The sequence below is a fragment of the Cucurbitaria berberidis genome, assembly GCF_010015615.1.
Source record: "Cucurbitaria berberidis CBS 394.84 unplaced genomic scaffold K460scaffold_4, whole genome shotgun sequence".
In the NCBI taxonomy this organism is placed as follows: domain Eukaryota; kingdom Fungi; phylum Ascomycota; class Dothideomycetes; order Pleosporales; family Cucurbitariaceae; genus Cucurbitaria; species Cucurbitaria berberidis.
Genome location: NW_024468938.1, coordinates 4,029,603 through 4,049,548, shown reverse-complemented (window position 1 = coordinate 4,049,548; position 19,946 = coordinate 4,029,603). Strand labels below are relative to the sequence as shown.

Genomic DNA, 19,946 nt, shown 5'->3' with positions numbered 1-19,946 from the left:
AACTTGGCGTTGCATGATTGCATGAAGATATCTTTTCGAGCGGCTTGATTTGAGTGAAATGCCGGTTGGCCAGATTCGCGCCTTTTTTATATACCTCTCGTTTGATACCCCGTCGTATAATAACATGTCCTTTCCTGATCACGCCTTTCTTCTGTGCATGTCCACACTCTCTTATTAGACTCTATATCCTCTCTGGGTCGGTTGTGCTACTCACAATTTGGAAAGGCGACAGCGCGCACGGGCAGACGCCACAACCCGATCACGTGTTTTCACTTTCACTTTCACTCTCACAGGAATGGTGCCCCTCCCCTTACTAAGCTGCTAGCCTCCGACCTCTTAGTCCTTTCGCGCACTTCCTCCGACCACAGTCCTACATCGACAATTTCGACAATCTCAACTGTAGGCATTGCGACTCGATTCTCAACTATCTCAACGACAGACCTTGCGACTCGACTCTCAACCCTTTCACTCAAGGTACGCTCTTGCCCCGCACCCCTCTTATTACTTTCTCCCCGTCCACTCCTCTCCCATTGATCTTCTCCGTTCACATTGGCCAGCTACTCACAAAAGCAAAGCTCAGATCAGGACCACCTCCTCCACGTTATCCGAGCATCAATCTGCATATCTGCAGTTGTAGTCAGCAGTCTTTACTCAAGGTAACTACTGACCCCGCCCACCAATTCGTTCCTTCTGGTCGGACACCTTTCGACCTCATGCTTACACCTGCGCAGCAACAACTGTAACCATGTCTCCTAACGCCCTGATTGTCTCCGCCTATCACGGCCGTAATGAGGCTATGTTCGACCCTACCCAGTCCTCTACCCTCTCCATCTTCGCCGGCAAAGCCGCGTACCAAGGCTTCAAAGCCGCGAACATCCAGAAGTTCCGCTCCGACGCCATATCCTTCATCGTCGACTTCGCTTTCGAACTCGCCCAGCACGAAGCCGATGAGCTCGAGGGCGATATCCGCTTTCGCGCCGGTACATTCAACGCTCTCTTTGTGCACCTTGCCTTGAATGAGTCTGGCTTCCGTGAGCAGTGCGTGCCACCTGAGGATCACGACATCTTGACGCTCGCCGAAGACCGCCATAAGCTCAAAGGTTTCTTTGGTGGCCAGGAGATCTCGGCCTTTCCAGATGACTTCAATGATAGACCTACTGCGGACAGCAAGCACGATGATCAGCTCCCAGTCCCTCAGATCAACGTCAAGGTCGCCACGAATGTAACTGCGCCGATGCAGAACACCACCGTGTCGAGTAGTGGCACTCAAGTCGCCGTTTCAGAGTCGATCAACACGAAGACCGATTACAAGAAGGTGATGAAGAACATCGTCGCATCTGAAAAGTTGGATACTCGAACTCGACTTCGGCGTGTGTACGAGCAGCACCAGGAGACGAATAGGGCAGGGTAAGATAAAGCTGAGCAGTTCAAGAAGGTGCTAGAGGCAGTCAACCAGGAAGAGGCTATCCGCGCCAAGCTGTCCTCAAGGGATAATCATAAAGAAACCTCTCAAGAAGAGACGACATGCCACAAGACCATGTCGAAGGACCTGGCTGAGAAGGTCCTCTATGCAAAGAAAGCTGTGATCGCCAACATCGCCACCACAAAACTCGACGTAAACATCCACACCAACCAGCGCGACTACTGGATCCATGCGTTCGTAGACCTCTTCCCCGATATGTCTCGCAGCGAATGTGCGGCCCGTGTTGCGGCAATGGAAGCCCGCGAGGCCACGGATGACAACAAGTCACCTTGGGATGTCAAGTGGCACTCTTACGCCTACGTTCGAGACTCTCTGGGTTGCAAGCTGGCCCCACAAACTTTCATGCCTGTCTTGCTTGGGTTGTCCAAGGGCTGCGAACACTTCAGGGATGTTTTTTCTGAGATCCAGCGCGAATCGGTTGTGGCAAGTGCACCGACGGAGGCCATCAAATCGAGCATTGCAGCGCCTACTACTCCCACCACCACCGCCGCCGCCAAGAGTGGCGCTCACCATACGTCAGTGTTGCAGCTACCGTTGCCGGTTGGAGACCTCTCTGTGCTCAACCCGTTCGGCCATCTCAAGGTGGACGACAGCTCGCCACAAGACAGCTCGCCTAAGAAGAAGACTACCAAGACGCCTGATCGACAGTTCACCTTTGGCAAGAACATGCGTAAGGCACCAACATCTACTAAGCCACAGACCGCCCATCCCTTCAGCAAGAAAACCTTCGACTTCAACGCGCCTCTCGAGTCTGCACCAGTCAAGCCTAGCCATTCGATGATCTTCGGCAACGCGAGCAAACCGAAATTTCATCCAATTGACAACAACATCTTTGCGCGCGCAGCTCTCAACCGTCCAGGCTCTGAGTGCTTCAGCTTTGCTTCTGGTCAGTCTGGTGGCCAGGCGGCATCAGGTTCATTCCGCTTTGCCGCTGGTAGCAACTCACCACCGCCATCGAAGCCTGATGGTTCTGCGACAAAGACCTTCCCTGTTGCTGATGTCGGCAAGAACTTCTCGATATCCTTGGACAACACTGCCCCGACGTCTTCACCTCGTCAGTCAGACAGCAAGCAGTTTGCTCTGACTGACGGAGCGCAGAAGAACGCACATCAGGCTTTCGTAAGCACTGAAGAGGAGCAAGCAGTGTATATCGATGCCGCTGCTGCGACGGCATCCGACAAAGATAGCACTGACCAAGAAAAAGTGGATTTCTTGAAGTATAGGGATATCCTTGATGAAGACATCGCTTCTTCGGATGAAGACGAAGACGTTGCTGGTGAAGAAGTGGATCCCCTCGAGAAATACAAGGACCTCCTTGATGAAGAAGATGAGGATGTTTCCGGTGACGAAGCTACCCTCAGCGGCGACAGTAATCCAAGCACACTTTCGCAATCTGTCACCAACTGCCTCGGCGATCGAGTCGACTACATCCCCGCCCTACACACCAAAGCTCATGATAGCTCCCTTCCTGGCAACATTGACATCCAGCAAGACAGTCTCGCGCCAACGACATCCCCCACCGCCATCGCAATTACATCCGCGGGTGCAAAGCACAACGATGACGCAGCCGCCTATGGCAACATCAATGCCTACGAGTACCTTGTCCAACGCGACCATGAGATACACGATACAGAAGATGATTTGTACTCATCTGAAGATGCCAGTGAGACAGACCACGAGCCGAACTCCTCCGAAACTGGCCTTTTCGATCGCGAGGTATCACCGAACGATACCAACACGACTTCTCCTACGCTGGAGTCAGTGTCTCAGGACATGATTGAGGACTATGTCCTCGAGACTTTCCGTCGTGTGGCGGAGCTAGAAAATGACAGTCGGGTTCCCAACGAGCCACAGGAAGACATAATCGACGAGTTGCATCAGTCTGAGATCGAGACAAAGATCGCGACATCAGATATCGACTCTTCTAACGAATCGCCACTCCACGATGTTGATATGGTCAGCCTGGTCCCCACGTCGCAGATGAGCTCCAAGCTCCCTCCCCTGGCTCTATCGACCGAGCCCCTAGAAGACCTTGAGGCCTGGGCAATAGACGCGCTCGATGATGCATTTGGACCTTCCAATGCTCCTTCCTATGCCCCTCCTCAGCACCCGACCTTGGTTCTGGATCAAACCGCATTCCACGAGCTCTTCGATCCAGAGTTGCTATTGGGATCTTTTGGTACCTCCACCGATGTAACAGACGAACCTCTGAAAGACGAGGTGCAGCTGCTTACGCAATTGGAGCACTTGTCTCTGGCGGATATTATCGCTAATACGAAAGGCGATGTTCAAGCACCAAAGCAAGTTTCTCCAGTCGACACCAAGCGGAAGGCCACCCAACTTCTCGACTTTTCAGCGATCACAATGATCATCAATATTGCAGTCGAGCCTAACTTCGGTTGTCTCGCTAGCCATAAGGCATGTCGCCCAGGCAAAGACACGCCATCTAGCGCACTTTCGCCTGATTCGGTGTTGGTAAGCAACTCCATGTGCCCAGTCAATGAAATCCATACTAACAAGGTAAAGTCTACCAAGTCCACATTGGATCACGCAACTCCAAACTCACTGGACATGAAAGTCCCCGGCGCTCGCACAATCAAGCCAAAGGTGACAGGCACCAAGTTGGCTTTGCTAGCGCCAGCCACGATCAACAACCATTGACGGTGTCCCCGCGTCTCGGGAGCACGAAGGATGCATGATAGGCGGGATTATGATTCGACAACTTCGCGCTCCCACAGAGAGAGACCTGCCGACCGATGCGATGAACGACAAACGATGGATTCCAACAATAACGATGAAGATGACCCCTTGGAGCATGTTACACTACACAAACACGCTTTATATGTCCGCTATGAGGCGTGTAACATTCGCATTGCCCTCCCTTCTCTCCAGGCGCAACATAGGCGTCTTACACTCGGGTTATCGTCATCTACATTGGTTTATCGCGCAACGGTTTATGGTCTCTCTCTTCCTCTCACTGGGGGGGAAATCTTATGGATAATGACAGTCACCACTTGGCCCGACTGTCAAAGTTTATTGCGCCCACTGGAAACACAACAGTAGAAGTATTTTCAATCCAGGCTTTGGGCGCAAAATCAAGGGTTCAGAATTCTTGAATTTGATTTTTAGTTTGTTCCGACAACAGTTGTCGGAGGGGAATACGTGTATATCCAAGGTTGAAATCTGGGCCGATAATATTTGTCGGTATATGTATCATATACATACTAGGATTACTGCGGAGTACATGGGGATTTGGGTAGAGCAAGCTTGAAAGATGAATGTAAATCTTGGAAGCTACCATTATTTGCGTGCTTTATGCTGTGATGTTGAAATGTGATGCTTTAATCAAGCGCAATTCGAATACACCATCAATGGGAAATCCTTGGCTCAGAATCTCAGAACCCCGAGAAAAAGAACCGACCACGGCATCTCTTTCTAAAAACATTATCATTTTACATGACTATATCATACCGTGTCCTACTACTCGATGCGTAGTTACCGGTACCGTAGTTCTGATGAAAGTGAACCAAGGAAAGGTTCACTTGACCAATTTTGCGTCTAGCGAGCACAATAATCGTGAGTTTTTGGAAATCAAGAACTTATAAAGTATCTACAGTCTGCTCATTCTTTACTACTTAGCACATCACTTACGACTATTCAAGACAAATTCCAACAATATTTCACACTTACTTTTCCAAGACACCCTTAACATGTCTTCCTCTCCCGCTACCATCTCCCTACAAGGGAGCAAGATCATCCTCGAGGAACACACCTCCCGTTCCTCCACCGCCTACGCCTGGTCGCAGAGGAAGAAATGGATACTCCTCACTATGGTCGCATTCTGCCAGGTCAGCATGAACTTCAATGCTGCCGTCTACTCCAACGCCGTCGAAGGCATCAACACCACCTTTGGCATATCCAATGCCCGTTTAGGCATGGTCGCTTTTCTTATCCCATACGCCATTGGGTGTGAACTCTGGGCTCCGTGGTCTGAAGAATTTGGAAGGTGGCCAATCATGCAGGCAAGCCTTAGCCTCACGAATATCTCGATACTGCTGTGCGCTCTTGCAAAGAATTTTGGCTTGGTTATCGGTGGCAGAGTAATGGGTGGACTAAGCTCGGCGGGTGGAAGTGTGACTATGGGAATGGTAGCTGATATGTTTTCTCCTGAAGACCAGCAATATGCCGTACTGTGGGCTTCCCTCTTCAGCTGTCTTGGTGCCGTATTTGGCGGTATCGGCGGCGGTCCCATCCAACAGTACCTCCCCTGGCGCTGGAACTTCTGGATCCAACTCATCTTCGGCGTTGCTACCCAAGTGCTTCACCTGGCTGTGGCAAAAGAGTCCCGTGCAACGATTCTGCTTGACCTCGAAGCAAAAAGACAGCGTAAACTAGGCGCCTCAAATGTTTACGGTCCGGACGAAGTCAGATCCTGGAAGGAACGCCTGCACCCAAGGGAGATTATGACAACCATATGCCGGCCATTCCAGATGCTCTTGTTTGAGCCTATCGTCTTGTTTCTCTCCTTGTTGAGCGGATTTGCAGATGCGCTTATCTTCAGCTTCTTTGAAAGCTACGCATATGTATTTCAGCAATGGAGCTTCACGCCGACACATATATCCCTTGCACTTGTCGCGCTGGCCGCTTCATATGTTATTGGATACTTCACCTTCTTCCCGGTCATCGCCCGCCACAACGCACGCCGCAGCAAAGGCGAGCAGCTTAGTCCCGAGGCCCGCCTAAAGCCGCTTCTCTTCCATGTCGTCCTCTTGCCAGTCGGGCTCCTCATCTGCGCATTCGTGGCTACAGGTCCGCCTCTCCACTGGGCCGGTGTCATCATTGCATCCGTTATTATTGGTATCGCGAATTTTGCGATTTACTACACCACAATCGATTATATGGTCGCCGCGTACGGACCCTACAGCGCCTCCGCAACAGGCGGCAATGGCTTCATGCGCGACTTTCTCGCCGGCTTGTGCGCTCTCTACACGGGCCCGTTGTACCACAGGTTGGGCATCCGCAATGCTTATCTCGTCCTGTTTGGTCTTGCGGTCCTGTTCTGCATCCCTGTCTACGTCTTCTACTTTCAGGGAGCTAGGATTCGTGCACGCAGTAAATTTGCCAGCGAGTTGGCGAGCAAGAAGGAGGAGCAGTCTGGCGGGAATGACGGGATCGAGATGGGGGACGGGGTACTGGCTATTTCTACGCTTCAGGAAGTTTAAGGCTATGGGAATCGACTATACATGGGTGATTTATGTTGTATTTGCCTATAGTATATAAGTGAATATTATAAAGACATGGAATAGTAACTTGTGCAATGCCCGTGATGAAGACGAAGGTCATGACATGAAATTAAGAACGTCGCCAATAGGGAGTGCGTCATTGATAACGTAAGCAGCGTTCGGCCAAAGAACATCATAATCGTAGGCGGCTCGCTTGGCGGCCTCCTTACTCCTATCGCCCTCAAAGGAAATCGCATAGACCTCAACATCCACCTCTTTTAACGTAACTCCGCACCTCCTCAACAAGACCAGGGCGCTAGCTTAGTTCGCGCCATCTGCCATGCTTAGTGGAAGCAGAGCGTTGTTACTCGGCGACGCGATGGCGGTCTTAAGACTGCATACAACAATCAGCACTTATCATGCTGTGAAAAATGCCACGAAGCTCGCTCGAGCGATTGAGAAGATCATCAATGGCAAAAGGATCGAAGAGCTTCAGGTATGGGTGAGAATAATGTTCCGATATGCGAAGTGCATGCAGAGCCATAGCACACGGGCGGGAAACCTAAGTCAATTCAACGTGCTCCCAAAGCGCCTCAAGCGCCCTAGAATATAGCGTCTAGAGAAATCAGTTGTTTTGGATATTAGTATTCACTGGCCGCTTCGAATCGGTCAATAAAAACCCTTTTCATTCCAGTTGAGAATCGCAAACGCATTCAAATATGAGGTAGCTATCAGGGTTGGCGGACAAGATGAAACTATGCCCACTCAAAACGACTTTCAGCTTCTTCCATCTCAGTCTGGCGCCGATTGTATGTCTATCTGTTTGCAAAATATCCGCTCCTTCCTCATCAGTACTCACCTTCACCAAACAATCGCGGCACACGTAAGTGACCCAGAGAACTTCAATAGCCTTTGCATTTCACTCAGCTTCACATTTCCCATCTCATAACTTCGAACTTTACAATTTATTTTCGTCAACCTCATCTGCCGTTATAAGCTTCGCATAATCCCAACAAGATGTGCGAAGAGCCAACCAAGCCGGAGATGCCGGACTATTACTTCGATCTGGGTTTAACCCAGGATGCTACAAGGTCGGAGATTAAGAAAGCATTTCATAATCTCGCATTATTGCACCATCCTGACAAAAAGGCTCCCGGTGAGAGCGTCGATGCGGTGGAGTTTCGCCAGGTCAGAAAAGCGATGTGAGCAAACCCCACAAAGATACTAATAAACGGCTTTAGGCAAGAGAAGCATACGAAGTCCTGACCGACAACGACGAGAAAGACACGTATGACGACGACTACGTATGGGTCCAGTCTGATTGGATACGATACCGTCGCAAGTTGAAGGACTGGGAGCAATATTTGGAGGAGGAGAGGCTGCGGATAGAGGCTGAAGAGCAAGCTCGACGACAGGCTGCAGAAGAGCATGACCGACGTCAAGCAGCTTTGGAAGCGGAGCGGCGTAGGAAAGAAGAAGCAAAGAAGAACCGACAGGACCCCGAAGATTGCGAAACCCGTCGTAGCAACTTCGCCGAGTGGGCCTTCCGTCAAGCGGAGAGACTAAAAAAAGAGGCCATAAAGCAAGAGGAGGTAGACAGGCAGCAGCAGGAGTTTGAAGGAATGGACAGGCGTAGAAAAGCTGCAGAAGCGCAGGAAAAGAAAGCCGAAGAGCAGCGAAGGAAAGTCAAGGAGTGGATGCGACCAAAAGAAGCGCAGAAGGAAGAAGATAGGAGACGCCAGCGAAGTGCTGAGCGCGATCAACGTAGACAGGCCAGAGGATATGGCCCAAGAAGTCACGGAGGACTCTGTCCATGCGCACAGTGTGTATACGACCATTGGGTCGAGGCATACAAACAAGAAGTAGCGGAGGCTAAGCGACTATCCGAAGAAGCAGCGCAACGTGCACGCGAGGAAATGGAACGTAAAGCCAAAGAACATTTAGAAAAACAGGCAGCAACAGAAAAGAACAGGCAAGAGCGCGAGAAGAACAGACAAGAGCGCGAAAAGAAAGCCCACGAGCGCAAACAAGCAGCAAAAGCTAGAGCGGCCGAGACGAAAACTCAAGCAACCGCCCAAAAGCAGCGCGAGGAACAGGAAAAGAAGGCGCGGCTACGTATGGCTAACGAGCATATCCACAAACAACAGCATGCCTACCTGAGCACTCTTGCAGAGAGTGGACAAGAAGTTGGAACCACCGATGTTGTTATTGACATTGGATGGATCAAGAAGAAAGGTGTGGCGGAATGTCTGTTCTGTGGTAATCGTATCAATTACTTTTCGTTCCATTGTCCTGAAGGGGGCATTGTCCTGAAGGGGGCGCTGTGGCGTGCAATCCGTGCAAGTTGCAGCTCAGTCAATACACGCCTGCAAAGCAAGATATTGCGGAAGTAGATAGCGAAGCCAAAGGTCTGTCTGAACTTGAGCTAGATGAGAATGACAGCCAAGGTTAACTGGCGATGTTGAGGGACAAATGTGAAGGAAGCAGAATCTCTCGTAAATTTCAGCGGGGCGGGAGATGAAGAACATGTGTTGCAGAATGAGATCATGGACTTGGGGGTGGGGGTGGGAACATATGGTTCAAGTAGAACTGTCCGTATGGACTGTACTAAAGAGCAACTCTACGCTTTTCGGGATAGCAGTCTTCCTTCGCGTATATATCAGAGTGCCCTGCTCATCAGTCTCCTCGTCCAACTACTCTTCTCTTCTTATAGCTTAAGCGTTACAGACTTCTATAATAACACAACACATTCCTGCACACGGAGGTCTGATATCATCGACAGGGGAAAACAAAACGTTGAGGCATGTTTTCATATTCAGTCTATTATAGTCAAAACGCATCATGACCACAACCACATTAAGGGTAGTTCCACAACGACAGTCACTAACCGAAAGCAGGATATCATGCAATGCCACAATTAAAAAGAAGGAGAGGGAGAGAGAGAGAGGAAAAGGGAAATCAGCAAAGGAAAGAGATGCCTTCCTTCAAACGAGAACGCTCAATTGCAACTTCTTCATATTTACAAGCCCGAATCACCATTTATCAGTATCCCGTTGGGGAACTTGCTCTTCCTCCACGTACTGAATTTATTACAATTCTGCTGCATGGGCTGTAGACTGCCTATGGAGCCGACTATCTCGCTCTCGCGCTCGAGGAATTGTACGCCCAGACCCGCAGCTATGTGGAAGGGGATGTGGCAATGCATGAGCCACGCGCCGGGGTTGTCTGACTCGAAGGCAAGGACGAGGTAGCCTGCAGCAGGCAGTGTCGCGGTGTCGCGACGGATGGGATTGTCTGTTTTCAGACGCGAGATGTCACCGTTCCACACTGCGTTTTCTTGGTGGTCGAGGACGTAGAAGTCGTGCCCGTGAAGATGGATCGGGTGGGGTAGGGGAGGGCTGAAGGTAGCATTGTCCATTTGGATAACCCAGTACTGCCACTTGGAGTGGGTTAGTCTCTGCAATGAATGGGTTGTGTAAGGGGGGAGATGACCGTACCTCATGCTTCTCGCCAACTGTGAAAACGTGCCTGCTGGTTGCGAAGCTGCTGTTTTTCTCGACCACGGCCTGTAGGGTAGGACTGTCAAGATCGACCGTCATGGGCGTGCCGTTCACCAGCCATTGGACAAGGTTACCCTGAGCCGCCGTGTTGGTGAATCCGAACTTGAGCTCCTTGGGCAGCTTGCTGGGTACGATAGTCTTGCTGTAGGGAACAACGTTCGCTTCGTCATAGCATCCGCCCGGTAGCGGAATTGCTGCCGTTGAGTTACTGGGGTTTTCACTCTTGGCACCGACATATCGGAAAATGCTACGAGTGTTATTCCCATTCGCATTGGGACCATCGCATTTCCCACCGCCAGTACCCACGCGCAGCCAGTAGTTGTCGACCGTTTCGGTGGCGTTGATGATGATGTCATACCGCTGGCCTGAGACATAGTCAGTGAAACGTTACTTGCATGTGTGCATATTCGTGGCTGGGGTACACGAGGCTGGGCGTGTGAGGGGGAAACGTCAACGTACCCACTGCTAACACGATGGAAGTTGCTTTGTACGGTACAATGGGAGTGAAATCAGCCGAGATGACTGTGAAGGGATGTCCGTCCAGAGCGATGTGGACATAATTATTGATTCCAGTGTTTATCACACGCAAGAGATGCGTCTTTCCTGGCGTGAGCGTAGTGACGGCATATTTGCCTCCGAACGTTGATGTCATTGTACCGTTGATCAAAATATTGTCGGCAGTCGGGGGTCCGGCAGCGTGGAGAGATGCGGCATTGACCGTAAAGATGGGTGCATGGAACCAATCCGTGATCGGCAACACGCCTAGATCAATGTCATAGTTCGCGGTGGCTGGGCCGTTGATAAGCATGCTGCCCACCAGCCCATCGCCATATTGCACTGAATGATGCGAGTGATACCACTGACTTTGTTAGTGTGCACTGAATGAAAAAGCACTGTTCAAACTTACGGATGTGCCGTACTGCGTTGCCTTGAAGCGATAGACTGTAGTATCCCCTGGCGCAACTGGGCACTCAGTAATGCCATTGACCCCATCCATCTCGTTTGATCCGAGTTGTCTTAAGCCATGCCAATGAATACCTGTCCCGTTAGTTTCAAGTTTATTCGTCACAGTGATCTCGATGTCGTCGCCCCAATCTGCCACTATTGTCTGCAGAGCGTCAGCATCATGAATGTCGTTCTTCGGATTCAGCACTTACTGGGCCAGGGTATTGTCCGTTTACTAGCAGCATGAGTCGCTCGAAGCCGTCGGGGGCTAGTGTGGTATTCGTGATGTCCAAGTGGTACTTCGGATGTTAGCATGGCTGAACGTGACATTTCTGATTGACAAGACTTACTTTTACCGTCTTTCCAGTGTTGGGCCACTGGAGATCCATATCAGTGTCGATGCTGAAATTTCCATTCCAGCATCCTCTCGACGATGGTCCATGATTACATCCTGATCCCGTTTGAGAGCCGACTCGTTTTCTCTGGCCAGCCCAAATTCCGTGCTTTCTCCATGGTACTCTCGGTGTGAGAGGCTCCGCGGGGAGGGCGAAAGAAGCAACAGAAGGCAAGAGGTAGAGTAGTAAGGCAGCTGCCTTTATCAAGGATGAAGGCATTATGAATTAGAAGAGCAAGAAACAAAGAATGTACATGTACAACCCAGAGCACGCCGCACGATTTAGCGAAGGATATGCAAAATGACTTGGGATAGAAAGCAGCCTGAACCAAATAAAGAGGGTGACACGAGCGATTATAACTTCGCCATGACAGTTTGCCCTGCCTTGGCTAGTAAGACGATCAATAGTCTAGAGGAAAGCACTACCAGTTGTGGAGAGCTGCCACGACTAGTACGATCCCACCTCGTGAAAGATGCCACCATGTCGGTGTGATTTCCAAGATCGTCATGATTAGGACGGCACGCGAGCGGTATAGGCGTTAGCTTGGTGTGGTAGCCTGGATGGTAAGAGGCAACTGCATATCAGCCTTGGGTAGATGAGCGGACATTTATGACTGGTTGCCAGGGTTCATACTCGGTTTTGTTCGTGTAAAAGGAGCGAATGCAGCTAGAGGTACCGAGCCAGGTATGTAGGCCTTGACCTAGTCGGGCTGCTGGTAAGCTCGGCGAGACAGAGCCAAGTGCTGAGTCGTACATGATGGCGGTGGATGCAGCAATCCTCCGGGCGGCCCTAGGCGGTGGATGCATGTTAGTTGCGCAGAAAGCGGGGACCGGAGGCGTAGATTGACATGCAGATTACTGAAGCAGGAGAACTCTTGCATAATGTTGGCTTCCAGCTATCCATGAGGTCAAGAGCTGTGTAAGCTTGCAAGGCGTTGTGGCTGACAACCGAGCGCGGGATCCCGGAAAAGGTGGGCCAAGGAAGCGGGTCGGTGCTATTTCCGCACGCACTAGGGCTTGTTGAGTCCTAGTGGCGTGAGCCATATCGGACTCTTGAAGAGGGGAGCCGAATATCATCATCACCACGCCGTACATTCGGCCTGTCAGTACACGCCTTCACCAGCACCCTCGGTCGACTAGTGCCAAGAGAGCACAGCAGGAGCGGCACGATGGTCCCCCATGAGCATGTCGTGCCACTGGTGACGCTCGCTGCCAGCCTCTTGACTATTGGACCCGCCAAAGCTGCGCTGGCTGCTTTCCCAACACATACCGGGTGCCGTTGGTGCATTTCCCAAACTCTCAAGTGGGCTTGCGCAGTCTCTCTCTAGTTCCCGTGTTATCAGAGACATTGCGTCTTTGATTCAGAATAGAACGGCCAGAAATCAACCTTGGCAATAGTTCAGCCATGAACATCTTGGGTTGACCGGATTTTGAGACTGGACGGCTGGCGATCGGTCCTGTAGTGTACAGTCTGCCGTATGTCGGGAAATAGGCCATAATCAGTGTTATTCCCTGCTCGTTGCCGCATTCGGATTGTACATGTAGTGATGCCGCAGCTACCTGCCCAGTACCCTGGACAGCAGTGCATTGTGCTCACACGTCCAGCATCGTACCGCTCGCGAGAGCCCAGTCATGACAGCAGGTGACATTCAACGGTCTCGTGTAAGATAAGACGCGCATGGCAGTACTTGGGCATGCAGACATATGTCGGTGGGTCTGACATGGACAGCGGTAACGCCACAATATTGGAGAATGCAGGCGTCCGTCTTGACACGCAGAGGAGCGTGGGATCCGGTTCCTTCCCGAGGGTTTGTACAGTGACCCCGACTTTAGTGTGTAGACTGGTCGACGTGCTCGGTTTGTATTTCCTCCTTGGTGCTGAAGACCTGAGCACGTGCAGTGTCAGCCTCGTCGTCAAACGATAACACTCTTGCAGTCCTGGTGTCACTGCAGACGTACTCCATGGTTCCAGCATGCTCATCGATGCCTCAACTGTCGTGACCAGCGCCTTCTGTCGGTAGAACAAGGTGTGTGTCGGTAGATTTTCATGCCACAATATCCGCATGAGGCATCGAGTCACTCTAGCTGTCGACGAAAACCTTGGTGGAACTGGCCCTTTCGTCCATCTCATGCTGTTATCGGTTTGGAAGGCGTTAGATAAAGTCCTGTTTAGGCAATGTTACCAGCGCTCACAGTCACTAACCTTGGATATCCGAACAGCATCAATATAAACTGGCCTTCGGTTTCGGAGTGGGCGATATCGAAAGGAGATATACCCCTAAGTATCGCGTAACCCTTGCTTCAGTTGCACCAGTGACTTGTCTGTTGAGATGTCGGTGTCGTGTGGTGTATCCTCCTTCCCTACGTGGTCAGTGAACACCACATAACCGTACAGTGCAGTGGATAAAGGCGACGTTCATGATACCAGCTTAGCAGAGATGAGGTTGAGTCTGAAGTCTTTCGTCGCGGTTTGCCAGATCTCGGGATGAGCAAGTTTATATCAAGGGCTCTCTCTTAGCGTGCAGAGGATTATGCATGATTTTCGAGCGTCGGAAGGGCAACGGCGACCATGGCGCAAGAGAAGCGCCCTTCCACATGTAAAGCATGTGGCTCGTACATGTCAGACGCGACTAGAGAAGCAGCTGAGGCATTGTGAGTTGGGATTGGAATGTGCAACGCACTGAAGGCTTCCACTGACGCGTCACATTCGAACCCGAACCGACCTCAACTGACGATCATTCGGCTTCACTATGTACATCGCCAAGCAGCGCTCATGTGCCAACAGAGAGTTCACAACCTATCATACAACGTAAACTGCTAGACATAATATCATATGTTCGACTCTTCCGCGTACTCATCATCACTGTGGCTCTTCCACTGCACCCAACGCCTGGCCAACCTTGACCTTCTTCCCTTGCTCAATGTTCCACTTGAAGCCACCTTGCCTAAGTCCCTTATACCCCTCGTCTAGGCTGGGTCTAGTTCCCTTCGGTGCCTCAAAGACAAGTACAATCGTGCTGCCCAATTGGAAACCACCCATCTCCTCACCACGTTTCAGCGCGTGGCCGCCCAGTACGCGGCTCGCACTAGTGTAAGAGGCTTCCGCAAAGCCAGAGTACGGTTCACCCCTTTCGGCGGCTTGCTCGGCGGCGCGGTCTGCGGCAGTATCAGTCGTAAGGCTGTTGGTGCGCAATTCTCGATCGAAATTTATCTTGATGGAGCCCACGTTCGTTGCGCCAACGGGTGTGTAGGAGAAGAAACCCCAACGCCAACGGCCGAGAAGTACGACGCGCTCATTCAAAGTAAACAGCCCAGGCATCGTGCGCTGTAAATACGGAGATACACTATACAATTCTCCAGCAAAGTGACGGCGACTCTCCACGACCCATGAGACGGGCGAGTGGAAGCGATGGTAGTCGCCTGGTGCGAGATAGATGACGCAATAGTAAAGTGCTGTTGGTGTTGTGACGGAAGCAGGCGCCCACCATGGCCGTTGGGCTTCGCTCAAAGCAAGATCGGCACGGACTTCTGCTTCGGAGGAGGCGGCTGGGGCGGTGGACTGGTCGGTTGGCATCTCTGCGGGCTTGCCGCCCTTTGGCCAAGGTCCAGAAAAGAGATTCGGCAAGGTATAGGATATGCCGTTTACGTTGGCGAATTCTTCATCTGCGCGTACAATGTCTTCTTCGGTTGTTGCGTCATGCTGCGAGCTGGATTTGATTTGCGAGTCTGCCACGTTATGCTCTGGCGTTGAAGGTTTGTTGGAACCCAGTAGAGCGTCCAGACTGTACGTCACACCCTTGACTTGTTCGACTTCACCATGCTCGATTATTCCGAATTGGATGACTTTGCCATCTGCAGGCGATAAGACGGCGTGGGGATCCGGATCTAGGGGGCGCGCTCCTGGCTTCAGAGTGCGGTAAAAAAAGGAGGCGAGATTTGGATAAACGTGAAGGTCTGGCTCTGAGACTTCTGATAGACTACGAATAGTAAGCATGGTGCGTAGATGTCAATTGGGGAGCATCACTGACTTTACGCCGAAGATGTACGAGTAGAGCTTGAAGCCAGGCACTCGTAGATAGTATGGAATGTCAATCTCATTGAAGCGACCCCATACTCGTGAGAGAGCCTTCAATGGTAGGGTTGACATGACCCTGACAGTCCTAGCAAGCATGTCAGTATATGGAGGGAAATTGGGGATGGTGTAGACCAACCATGGTCCGCTTGGCCGTATCCTTTCTCGCTTCTTCGGGCGACCTTGGTTATCTAATGCCGTCTCGTCATCCTTTTCTCTTTCTGCCTGTGTATGCTTCTCTCTTCGTTGTATGCGATAGATCTGGAATGCGCCCAGGAAGCCGATGCCTAGGGCTATTGGGATGGGTTCCCATTTGATCTTTGTGCTTTTCAGGGCCGAGTTCAGCCGAGAGCGGAACGACTCTTTCCTGTGGAAGTTCTGCTTATCGAAAGCGGCTCGAGTAGACGAGAAGGAGCGTGAAGGGAGGGAGAGGCGCGCATGGCAGAAGGTGGTACGAGGATATCGCGTCCTAGTGGGAGCTCGCATGAGCTGGCGGGAGCAGGACGAGGCCATGGCTAATTCATCTGCCTCGACGGTACACAATTGCCAACTGTTGTCTACTGTGTAGACGGTCGGTAGGCAAAAGACTGGCCGAGCAATGACGGAGAGGGCGTCGCATGAGAAAAGCAGAGCTTCGTCGTGAGCCAATGACGTAGCGCAAGCCGGGTTTAGCGCGCGGCCATGGGTCTCGGGAGAGCTGCAAGCTGTCGACGGTTGTGGAGTAGTAGACTTGTAGACTTAAGCAGACTGCCGGTCACATCGCGCGACATAGTAGATGTTTGTAATCATTGCTATTTGCGTCGCGTGAACAATATCATCCCGACACTGCAGATACACGCCTACCTTGATTCGCAGATGGCAGCAGCTACCAGTCCAGTCAACCGAGGAGCTGATTCGGACCTCTAAACGCAACGTATACAAACACGCTGCCACAACTGTGCCACTTCTTGCACTATCGCCACTCACTACTGTACGCGACCAACGGGCTACGGTCAACATGGCGGACGACGAGGCAACCATCAACCTCAGGATTCTCTCGCCATCGACCGAGGTGGAAGGCGGCATCTCTTTCCCAGACCTGCCCGCTTCGACGACAATCAAAGAGCTGCGGAGTCGCATACAGGATGCAGTGCCCTCTAAGCCTGCCCCCGGACACATGCGCCTGATCTACAGAGGCAGAGTAGTAGCGAATGATGAAGACACGCTGGGCAATGTCTTTGGTGCCGATAGCGTACGTTCACAGTCCACAGATTATATGTATACCTATGTATATGTATATGTCTAAGCTAACAGCAACTCCAGATCCGTGAATCCAACCAGCAAAGCCTCCACTTGGTCTTGCGAGAACCACCATCAACTGACACTCCCTCTTCCTCACCCGCCCCGCGGTCTTCCACCGCCCCACCAAATCCCTTCCGACCCGCTCAAGCTCCCATAGCTGCGAGCCCTCCGCTTCAGACCAATCCCTTTCGAACCATACCACAACCCAGACCAAACTCGCAACCGCAGATACCACAGCCGCACCATCACCACCCTCCACATCACCACATACAGGGCCCTCCCAACACGTTCCCAATACCCAATTTGGAGCAACATCTGCGCCAAACCCTAGCCCAACATGCACAGGCGACCAATATGCCAGCCCCGATCCCGCAAGGCCAACAGCCTAGCGGAACTACACCTGCAGCTGTCAACGGTGGCCAAGTACCACAACCTGGACCCGGACAGGTACCTTTAATGGCCTTCGGACAGCCGAACCTCCCGCCAACTGGGGCAAGAGTCGTACGACAAGAAGGAATTGGACCTAATGGCGAGCGATGGTCCGTCACAATCAACGAGACCAACGTCAATATCCCTCTCACACCCAACTTACCCGTGCGTCCACAACAGCCTGCAGTTCCGCGGCCATTTACGCTTCCTCCCGGCCTCGGCCTGCCACCTCGTCCCGCAGCAATACCTACGTCTACCGATGTCATAGATCGCCTGTTGCCACGTATCAGGCCAATACTACAAAGCGCGAGGCAAGAGATGGAAAACGTGAGAACTATGTACCAGATGCCTGGGGGACAACAGCCAGGTTCAGCGGGACAACTTGCAGCGGTTAACCCTCCCAGTTGGCGTGTCGAACGCATTCGAGAGCATGTCCGGACTATGAGCCAAAATCTGGATTTGGTTGAACGGGGGTTGGCCGTCATTCTGGCCGATACAACTTTGGCCCAAAATGCCGATGTTGTTGCTCTCAGGCAATCGGCCAATGAGCTCAGGGCGCACGCAGAGGAGATGAATCGTATGTTGGCTCGCGAACAGGGTGACACCGTTCCTAGTCAAACACCCTCTACTACGGGAGCCTCTCCTAGTCCGGCGCCTGAGGCAACTACCTCTACTCCATTGATACCCACCTCATCCCCACAAAGACTAAACACCGCACAGTCAATGCTGGCAGATACCCCCGCGGAGCTGTTTATCTTGTCAAGCCCGCAAGGACCAGTTGGTATTCTTTTCGACCAGCGGGGTACATACTCCACGGCCCCTATGGTCTCGACCCTACCATTTCAAACTTTCACAAATCACTTCGCACAGAACAGGCAACTCATTGCTGGAATTGGGCAGCAGATTGCTCAGGGTTCCCATCAGTTGCATACCCAGCTAGCCAATATCCAGCCAACACCGATGCAACAGGCCGCAACTGGTGGGCAAGCTGCAAACCAGCCCCACGAGCAGGCACAAAATCAAGTCCAGAACCAGAATCACAATCACAATCAAAATCCAATTCAGAACGCAAATCCACCAGCAGAACAAGATCGTATGGTGAACGTTGCCGGCCACTTGTGGCTCATCCTCAAACTAGCCTGCTTCGTCTACTTCTTTGCTGGCGGGGGCGGCCTCTACCGGCCCATTATGCTAGGCACCATCGCCGGTATTGTCTACCTCGCACAAATTGGCATCTTTGAGGAGCAGTTCAACCTTGTACGGCGGCATTTTGAAGCCATCTTGCCAGTTGGTGCCTTGGCTGAGCGTGGTGCTCAACCGGCGAATCCCGACGTCAATAATAACCAAGGACAGCAGCGAAATGGTTCAATGGGCAATTTGACACCCGAGCAGGCGGCACAGCGATTATTACAGCAAAGACAAGAGCAGAGGTTTGGATGGGTTAGGGAGAGTATGAGGACTGTAGAGCGGAGCTTTGCGCTTTTCGTGGCAAGCCTGTGGCCGGGGATTGGGGAGAGAATGGTCCATGCCCAAGAGGAGCGAATTAGGGCAGAGAGGGTGGCGGAAGAGGAGAGGCAACAACAGGAGCAGGAGAAGCTGAGACTAGAAGCTGAGGCACAAGCCCAAGCAGAAGAGAAGAAGGACGAGGCAAATGCGCAAGGAGAAGCTGGTGAGCGTAGTGAGACGACTAGGAGTGCAAAGGGCAAGGAGAGGGCTGTGTCTGCCGAGGGTGAGGCATCAACATCGAGCCAGGCTTCATAGGCAAACTTGAGATGATGAGAGTTCGCTAGTCTCCTTAGGCTGGCTGTATATGGATACCCTATTTTGTTTTCAGTGGTTGTAGATACTGTAGTACAAACATACCACCTACAATACCTTTTTACACCCGCGCAATATCGCTTACGCTGAATTAGGTGGCTGGTAGAGGACGAGAGGGCAGAGACCAAAGACATCACACACTTCAACACATGAACAAATTCAGAACTTGACGTATTGACTTTTGTCTTCATATACAATCGCCTCACTAAACACTACACACTATATACACAGTCCCCTCTCCTCCCCTCCTTCTAGGTATCCACCACCCACCCTCTAAACAAGAAAATTCGCAAATGCAACGCTATGCTATGCTATGCCATCTGCTGATGCTCTATGCTCATGCAGCTCTTTCTTCTTCTTCTTATTCTTCCAACTCCAGCAAAAGCTCGTAAATAACCCAACAGAAAGGACAGATGATAATGACAGAGAGAAACAGAGACGGCTTTGATGCAAGGAGAGACATGACATGACAAAAACATTTCAATATATTAGGAACGAGTATGTACAACGAAGTGAAAAGAAAAGAGGGAGGAGGGAGAAGAGGTAGTAGTAGTTATGTTTGTTGGGGTTCCATGAGACATGGATATAGACAGTTCGAGAGGATGGAGGTGGACTCGCAGCGCGGATGCATGGTGCGAGGCGGGACGCCGGTGGCTATGCGTTTGGCAGGCAGGCTGCGGCGGTAGTGGTCTGAGACGACGCGTGGAGTCTCGGGATGCAGGTATTTGTAAGACCTGTCTGC

The 19,946-nt window shown here is 51.6% G+C and overlaps 6 protein-coding genes across 6 annotated transcripts; 4 read left to right on the top strand and 2 right to left on the bottom strand.

The window, feature by feature from the left end:
• Nucleotides 1-745: 745 nt before the first annotated feature.
• Nucleotides 746-4,144, top strand: K460DRAFT_408458 (uncharacterized protein; the record flags this gene model as incomplete). Its single annotated transcript, XM_040937163.1, has 3 exons — nucleotides 746-1,315; nucleotides 1,433-3,958; nucleotides 4,010-4,144. The coding sequence occupies 3 exons, from the start codon at nucleotides 746-748 to the stop codon at nucleotides 4,142-4,144; spliced, it is 3,231 nt and encodes a 1,076-aa protein (XP_040786719.1).
• A 957-nt stretch (nucleotides 4,145-5,101) lies between these two features.
• Nucleotides 5,102-6,796, top strand: K460DRAFT_369022 (MFS general substrate transporter). The gene has a single exon (XM_040933880.1). It carries the CDS (start codon nucleotides 5,194-5,196, stop codon nucleotides 6,703-6,705), a length of 1,512 nt encoding a protein of 503 aa, XP_040786718.1. The 5' UTR covers nucleotides 5,102-5,193; the 3' UTR covers nucleotides 6,706-6,796.
• A 666-nt stretch (nucleotides 6,797-7,462) lies between these two features.
• K460DRAFT_357780 (DnaJ-domain-containing protein) lies at nucleotides 7,463-9,098 on the top strand (the record flags this gene model as incomplete). Its single annotated transcript, XM_040932060.1, has 3 exons — nucleotides 7,463-7,588; nucleotides 7,723-7,893; nucleotides 7,947-9,098. The coding sequence occupies 3 exons, from the start codon at nucleotides 7,463-7,465 to the stop codon at nucleotides 9,096-9,098; spliced, it is 1,449 nt and encodes a 482-aa protein (XP_040786717.1).
• Nucleotides 9,099-9,724: 626 nt separating this feature from the next.
• On the bottom strand, nucleotides 9,725-11,824 carry K460DRAFT_379147 (multicopper oxidase; the record flags this gene model as incomplete). The annotated part of the gene is made up of 6 exons (XM_040935149.1): nucleotides 9,725-10,144; nucleotides 10,203-10,630; nucleotides 10,725-11,124; nucleotides 11,173-11,373; nucleotides 11,423-11,509; nucleotides 11,561-11,824. 6 exons carry the CDS (start codon nucleotides 11,822-11,824, stop codon nucleotides 9,725-9,727), a joined length of 1,800 nt encoding a protein of 599 aa, XP_040786716.1.
• Nucleotides 11,825-14,061: 2,237 nt separating this feature from the next.
• K460DRAFT_343180 (phosphatidylserine decarboxylase) lies at nucleotides 14,062-16,455 on the bottom strand. Its single transcript, XM_040931217.1, has 3 exons — nucleotides 15,816-16,455; nucleotides 15,633-15,764; nucleotides 14,062-15,581 (listed from the first exon to the last, which is right to left on the bottom strand). The coding sequence occupies exons 1-3, from the start codon at nucleotides 16,187-16,189 to the stop codon at nucleotides 14,465-14,467; spliced, it is 1,623 nt and encodes a 540-aa protein (XP_040786715.1). The 5' UTR covers nucleotides 16,190-16,455; the 3' UTR covers nucleotides 14,062-14,464.
• A 218-nt stretch (nucleotides 16,456-16,673) lies between these two features.
• K460DRAFT_357777 (uncharacterized protein) lies at nucleotides 16,674-19,147 on the top strand (the record flags this gene model as incomplete). The annotated part of the gene is made up of 2 exons (XM_040932059.1): nucleotides 16,674-16,907; nucleotides 16,979-19,147. 2 exons carry the CDS (start codon nucleotides 16,674-16,676, stop codon nucleotides 19,145-19,147), a joined length of 2,403 nt encoding a protein of 800 aa, XP_040786714.1.
• Between the last annotated feature and the right edge of the window lie 799 nt (nucleotides 19,148-19,946).

Bases quoted from the DNA above. Each gene is read 5' to 3' on its own strand.
- K460DRAFT_369022 (XM_040933880.1), top strand. From the start codon at position 5,194: ATGTCTTCCTCTCCCGCTACCATCTCCCTACAAGGGAGCAAGATCATC.
- K460DRAFT_343180 (XM_040931217.1), bottom strand. From the start codon at position 16,189: ATGGCCTCGTCCTGCTCCCGCCAGCTCATGCGAGCTCCCACTAGGACG. The intron at 15,765-15,815 runs GTTGGTCTACAC...CATGCTTGCTAG, and splicing joins ATACGGCCAAGCGGACCATG to GACTGTCAGGGTCATGTCAA. The intron at 15,582-15,632 runs GTCAGTGATGCT...TACTATTCGTAG, and splicing joins TCGTACATCTTCGGCGTAAA to TCTATCAGAAGTCTCAGAGC.